General features: G+C 35.8%; 1 protein-coding gene and 1 non-coding gene across 2 annotated transcripts in view; both read left to right on the top strand.

Moving 5' to 3' along the window:
* Positions 1 to 5,180: 5,180 nt before the first annotated feature.
* LOC144966109 (uncharacterized) overlaps positions 5,181 to 7,500 on the top strand; it is a 39,335-nt gene continuing 37,015 nt past the window's right edge. The window contains exon 1 of the mRNA XM_078902205.1: positions 5,181 to 5,552. Coding sequence (XP_078758331.1) covers positions 5,444 to 5,552 — 109 coding nt within the window. The 5' untranslated portion in view covers positions 5,181 to 5,443. The remainder of the gene's footprint in view (positions 5,553 to 7,500) is intronic.
* Positions 6,337 to 6,455, top strand: LOC144966810 (small nucleolar RNA SNORA11). Its single transcript, XR_013644287.1, has one exon. It is a non-coding gene; the product is annotated as a small nucleolar RNA SNORA11 (small nucleolar RNA).

Here is a 7,500-nt window from a genome sequence, read left to right as displayed (position 1 = left end):
TTCATCCTGGAATTTTGTTTTCAAAAGGTCAGAGTGAAAAACAAAAAAACAAAAATTGAAACTGACGGCAAGTCGGATAACTGTCTTGCTGACAAGACTGAGTGCAAAGACCCCCGTCCCCCGACCCCCGTCTCTCGCCCATACAAAACAAAACGAACAAAAAAAAAAAATAAAAAAAAAAAGAAAAAAAAAGAACAACAACAACAAAACCAAAAGAAAACAAAAAACAAAACAAAACAAAAACAAACAAAAAAAACAAAAACAAAAACAAACACCCTCAAACCCCCCCCCAAAAAAAAAAAAAAAAAAAAAAAAAAAACAAAAAAAAAAAAAACAACAAAAAAACAACAAAACAAAACAAAGTTTAGAGCATTATCCACCCCCAACACTGTGGCTTTGTAGGTGAGCTTGAGCATAGCACCCACATACCTATTGGTGCTAGAGTAAAAAAACCCAAACCCAACAAAACAACACTATAGTTATGAAAACAACAGCAAGAGCAACAACAAGAAAATAATAAATTAAAAAAAAAACATAACAAAAAAAAAAAAAAAAAAAAAAAAAAAAAAAAAAAAAAAAAAAAAAAAAAAAAAAAAAAAAACGAAACAAAAAACAATAACAAACTCCAACAAAAACAACAACAACAAGAACAAAAATATACAAAACAAAACAAAACAGTCTCTCACTCATTTCGAACTTTGTTCCATAGAATTCTAGAAACAATCACCCCTCTCTACTAATTCTTTCCACCATTTTACACAGTTTACCGATACCAGACGGACGTGTATGGACATCATTCTTAATTAGTTTTTGTTTTCATTTAGCCAAAATAACAAACAAACAAACAAACAAGCAAACAAAAAACAAACAAACTATAGATAGAATGCGCTTGGCTAAGGAGTTCACAACATTGCCATCCGGAAGTATAACCGACCAACACTCAAACTCTGTGTAACCATGAACTTTTATAGTCTGATTAATACAGTTTAGTGAGAACAACTCACAAACGCGGATGGCAAAAACAATAACAAAGGCCTGAGTGACGTCATCTTCGAACTATCTATAAATACGGATGCGTTTCAACGATCCCATTCTAGTCAACTATTAATAAATCTAGGGCTTCAAAAGTGATTTAAATTGTAACACAGATTTCATGCGCACCGCAGGGGATCGTGATTCGTGGAGGCAGCTGACCGGCAACGTGCTCAGGAGTACAAGCCACGATGGATGATGATGATGAAGGCTTCAAAGTGTCTAATTATTTCACTACTCTCTCGAATTCACCCTCAATGAAAATCTAACACAAATTTGTTCAATTTTCCATGCAAATGAACTCGAGAGAGTTAGAAGATTCCGATTTAATTTTTTTTTTTTTTTTTTTTTGTGACGCTGTGGGCCATTTTGATTTATAGACATTTAAAATGATAATTTTAAAATGCGGGCAAATAAGATAAGATAAGTTAAAATAAGACAAGATAAGATAAGATATGACAGATAAGACAGCATATAATATTATAAGATGAACTTTATTCAGCCACTTCTGGAAATTTCCATTGGGTACTTTTGCCATAGACTAATGAATTTCTGAAATTAATCAAGCAAATTAATAATAACAAGGAAATAGAATGGCATAGTGGAGGGAAGCCAACAAAACAGAAATAAATGGTTTTTTTAATTGTCAAAAATATATTTTGTCATAAAACGACAGAGCAGGCAGGCTCTTTGAGTTTGTCTTAACGTGATGTCGTCTATTGTGTTAGATAGTATTGATTATGATGTTTTACAAATGGTTGCAATATGAAGTCAGCTTGTCATGAAAATCTCACACTTTTCAAAGATGAAAAAATCACGTCTTTAAGGTTACACGGGCTGCCGCCATATTTATTTTGTGACCGATCTTGTCAACACGGTGTAATGTTGAATAGAAGTTGGTGCTGAAAATTTAATCAAGAATCACTAGAAATAATATAAACTTTTTTTTTTTGTCGAGAAAACATTCATTGTTTATCATAAAAATATTATAAATTATATTATAAATCTCAATAAAGTTTCACATTTTAGATATAATATGCGCTTTTTTTAGTCTTCTTCATGATGACATAATGTCGCATTGAGTCAATGAGAAGAGGCGCTATAAAACAGGAACCGGGATAAGCTCCTATTTCATTGTTTTTAATTGCCCACTGCTTTGATAACAGTATATAATATGACCTTCTTATATCGACGATCATAATAGATATTAGCTATTTAGATTGCAGATTCATTTCCCTTTTTTTTTGCATATTAATTATCTCATTACCTGTTTAGATATGCAAATTATGTTAAAATAACTGATGATACCATTAATTTTTTTACTACTGAGTGCGACTAACTAGTACCTGTTCACTTTCTTTTGGTGTTCGTTGCCTTGTATCTTGGTGAAGGCTACGAACGAGACCACAGCTTGAATCGTCAACGTACTTTTTTTCCCCTTGCACGCGTATCGCCCCCGATTTAAATATAGACAGTATGCGCTTGGCTAAGAAGCTCACAGCATTGCCTTCCGGAAGTATAACGGACCAACACACAAAACTGTGTGTAACCTTGTACTTTTATAGTCTGGATAATGCAGTTAAGTGAAAATTACTCATAAACGTGGATGGCCCAAAGAAAAAAAAATCAACAAAAAACAAACAAACAAAAAACAAAAAAAACCCAAAAAAAACAAACAAAACAAATTATAACAAAGACCCGGGTGACGTCAACTTCATTATATCTATAGATAGTATGCGCTTGGCTAAGAAGCTCACAACATTGCCACCCAGAAGTATAACTGACCAACACACAAAACTATGTGTACAGTTGGTCGTTTTTAGTCAGGTTAATACAGTTTAATGAGAATTACTCAAAAACGTGGATGACAAAAAACAATAACAAAGGCCTTAGTGACGTCATCTTCATTCTATCTGTAGACACGTTATCCCTGACATCAACGTTTTGCTTGCAATGTGAATGTGGTCTCTCAGAGCCATGAATTCCATAGAACACGAAGGAATTGGATTTCTGTAGCCAAAAAAAAAAAACAAAAAAAAAAAAAAAAAAAAAAAAAAAAAAAAAAAAAACAAGAAAAAAAATACAAAAAAAAAAAAAAAAAAAAAAAAAAAAATATATATATATATATATATATATATATATATATATATATATATATATATATATATATATATATATACATACATATATAGATAGAATGCGCTTGGCCAAGGAGTTCACAACATTGCCATCCGGAAGTATAACGGACCAACACACAATCTCTGTGTAACCATGAACTTTTATAGTCTGGTTAATACAGTTTAGTGAGAACAACTCACAAACGCGGATGGCAAAAACAATAACAAAGACCTGAGTGACGTCATCTGCATACTATCTATAGATAGTTCGAAGATGACGTCACTCAGGTCTTTGTTATTGTTTTTTTGCCATCCGCGTTTATGAGTAATGCTCACTGAACTGTATTTACCCGACTATAGATAGTATGCAGATGACGTCACTCAGGCCTTTGTTATTGTTTTTGCCATCCGCGTTTGTGAGTTGCTCTCACTAAACTGTATTAACCAGACTATAAAAGTTCATGGTTACACAGAGTTTGTGTGTTGGTCCGTTATACTTCCGGATGGCAATGTTGTGAACTCCTTGGCCAAGCGCATTCTATCTATAAACATTCATGGATACACACAGTTTTGTGTGTTGGTCCGCTATACTTTCGGATGGCAATGTTGTGAGCTTCTTAGCCAAGCGCGTACTAGCTATATATAGATTGTATGCAGATGACGTCACTTAGGCCTTTGTTATTATTTTTGCCATCCGCGTTTGTGAGTTGTTCTCACTAAACTGTATTAACCAGACTATAAAAGTTCATGGTTACACAGAGTTTGTGTGTTGGTCCGTTATACTTCCGGATGGCAATGTTGTGAACTCCTTGGCCAAGCGCATTCTATCTATACTAGTCGCAGTTGCCGGTTACTCTTTGGATAGGACGCTAGTCATCGCAGTGTATTTTCTAACCCAATTTCAGTTTTGAGTTGAAAGGACAGGAGTAGGGTCAGAAAAATATCGTGGACATCCGAAATGAAAGCCAGTCCCCCCATGCTAGTGAAGCGAGTGCCCAACCAACTGAGCTATTGATGACCCCCCCCCCCCCCCCCCCTCCCTCATGCGTTTTGTAAACGAAATGAATTACAAACAGAACGTTTTTTAATCATACGGCGTAGTGAGTAGTTTTCATAAAGGCGACAACCTCGTGCATCGCGCACGTCGCAATGTAAAGCAGAATACAAAAAATTAGGGTGCGCCCCTAACAAGTCGTTTATTATAACAACAGAAAACATAATAATGAGAAATAAATTACAGAGAATGATTCTATAGATAGTATGCGCTGAGATAAGAAGCTCACAACATTGCCATTCGGAAGTATAACGGACGAACACACAAAACTATGTGTAACCATGAACTTTTATAGTCTGGATAATACAGGTCAGTGAGAATAACTCATAAACGCGGATGGCAAAAAAGCAATAACAAAGACCTGAGTGACGTCATCTTCATTCTATCTATTGAAGCATGAATGGCAACGACCTTGGGTTTTATTATTTATATGAATTTTGGACAAGGTTACATCCAAAACTAACATCTTACGTTGAATAAACAATATTGAATAAATAAATAACAACAATGTGAGATTCACGTTTTTCATTCACAGTTTAATGGTGAATTGCCATCACACAAAATACAACATGATATTTACCACGCAAGGCGGGGAAAGAGGAAAAAACAAAAAAAGCAAAACAAAAGGAAAAGAAGAAGAAGAAATGGGGAGGGGGGGGGGGGGGGGGGAGACTGATTTTTAAAAAAAGCAATAATATTGTATGAACGCCGAGTGGAATAAGTCAGAGAAAAGCATGCTTCATTCAAAACAAACCACGGCTGTGACGAGTGATAGATAATATTATATCTGTGATGTCTATCTTGAGTGGCTTGATTAAACATGAGAACATTCTCGAACTTTCTGCATTTTCCAAGTCGATAAAAATCATTTTGAGTAAACGGGAAAAGTGAGTAGTGATGCGTGCAGTGCGTGTGTGAGTGACTGACTATGCGTATGTGTGTGTACGTGTACGTGCGTGTGTGTGTGTGTGTGTGTTGGTTGAGTATCAATATCTATGTGAGTAGGTAGTTTGAATATCTTATCGCATTCGACTCATCATTCGTTGACAACTTTCGACACTGCTGACACCTTCGAGGAAAAGAAAATAACGACATAATTTATCGTGTTTTGTGTTTTATTGTTAAGTTTTAATTCTTTCGTGTAGTGGTGACTGGCTAATTAATTTAACATTGAATCGGACTCGCTGACTATTTCTCTTGTTGTAAAGAGTGGTGGACAGCAGACATTGCAGGATTCTAAATGAGCGTGTGTGGACAGAATGCAGTGTTTTACGGCCATACATATTCCAAATACTGCAATTCTGGAGTTAAGCAACAACCAGTTTGCGGCCATCGTGAGCAAGCAAGATGTAAGTCTTTGGTTTGGTTTTGTTTTGATTTTTAAAAGAAGTTAGTTTAAACAAAAAATATTTCATAAACTTGAAACTTGAGCTTTTATATGGCTCAAAGCGCTTTCCAAGGGCTTCCAGACCAACAGCAACATGTAACCTGTTTGTAGAAAGGAACTTGATGCCTGCTCGGCGATATTGTAATTTTTTCCCCGACCGAAACGACGGTGTTAACCCGGTCAGGTAATCATTTTACACATTGAGTACGATGAGAGAATGTGAGGAAAGAGCCTTTTCCAAGGACTTAACTTTGCGCCGATCGAGGCTCGAATCCAGGACCTTAAGATCCGAAAGCGAGTGGCATACTACTAGACCACATTATAGCCGCACAATTTCATAGTGCGTGGAACACCGATAGCCTCAAAACGCTTTTAAGGAGAAAGACCAAATTAATGCAGGCACAACTTTTGATAGAATCATAGTAAATATGTTTATGTAGTTTCTCAACCTGAATTTGTTGTATTTATCTAATGAAAGAAGCAAATAGGCTCCTGTCAGGTCACTTAAACGAGTTTTCAATATTTTCTTTTAACTTAAAAAAGCTATGTATTCATTAACTAAACCCAAGTCTCTTGTTTGTTTATTTATTTTATGAGCATTGCAACCCTTTAACTTAAGAAAAAGGTTTAAAATAATAGTAATGGTAGCCCATAGATTTATAGTGCGCCAAACATCCCGTAACTCACTCAATCCTAGAGATTTTTACTACTTTTCAAAATTGGAAAAAAGTAGGGGGTTTGGGGGGGGGGGGGGGGGGGGGGCTTAAAAAAAAGTTTCCCTCCTCCCAAACCCCCTACTAGAACAAGAATACTTGGGATGTAGTAGCTTATTGAAGGTTTCCCTATTCAACTATCATTTACATGTAAAAAATTGGATACTACGCCTATAATTTGTCTCAGAAAAATGTAATAAATAGACATGGGGTGAAAGTAACTCGGGTAAACTACGGGTTTAGTCGGTGCTAGGATTGAGTGAGTAAATCTGGTGGGCCCTGGGCCCATTATAAAGCTTAAGCCCTAACACACTAAAGTTTAAAAAAATTCCAGTCGAGCGAAAGTTGTGCGACTTTCTTGGTTAGTGACCAGTCAGTTGTACACGAGAGTCCCCGGCTTTCTATCCCTAATAAAATAAAGACCCTAATTATAGGGAGGCCTTCCGAAAGCTCCTCGTGCTAAGGGAAACAACACGAATATTCCCTCAACGAACTCGAAGAAAAAATAAAACCTAGTTGATTTAACTATCCCTTATAGGAAAAAACAAACACCCGAGCACCTTAACTAAGACTTATGATGATCAACCCTAATAGAAAAAAAAAAATCCTCCGATCTCGGGCTAACCCTTATAGAAAAAACAAAACGACCTAGGACTGCTTTCAATACTTCGCAAAACAAAATGGCGACGGAAAACCAAAACAATTGTCGCATTAGGACGTTTAAACTTTGACTAATCTATCAAGGTTTGTTCTAGAGTTTTTAAAATGCTACTACGAGTATATTATATTGATAAATTGAATAAATAAACGCCTGACAAAAGATCCACGGTGAAAATACAAATTGAAAGAAATGCTAGTACGAGGAGCTTTCGGAAGGCCTCCCAAATTATAGACGCAAAGTTTATCCGTTTGATGTGAATCCTACCAGTCCAGTTTCTTTCTTTCTTTGGATAAATAAAAACTTTACGTTTTACTCCAGGCGACCAACTCGGCGTATTTACAAATGGAATAGTCATTGAAGTGGAGCCTGTATATGACGTTATTCTCCGATTACGTATCGGTGTGGGCTGGTTTAAATGCTGAAAATTGAATTAATAATACCACCCCCCCAACCCCCCCCCCCCCCAAAAAAAAAAAAAACCAAACAAAAAACCAACAAAAAAAACAAAACAAAACAAAACCAAAGAAGAAAAAAAA

The sequence above is a fragment of the Berghia stephanieae genome, chromosome 2 (assembly GCF_034508935.2).
Source record: "Berghia stephanieae isolate SIO BIC M18660-M18661 chromosome 2, UCSD_Bste_1.3, whole genome shotgun sequence".
Taxonomy (NCBI): Eukaryota; Metazoa; Mollusca; class Gastropoda; order Nudibranchia; family Aeolidiidae; genus Berghia; species Berghia stephanieae.
Note: the sequence above shows the minus strand (reverse complement) of the source record. Positions and strands in the feature narration are given on the sequence as shown.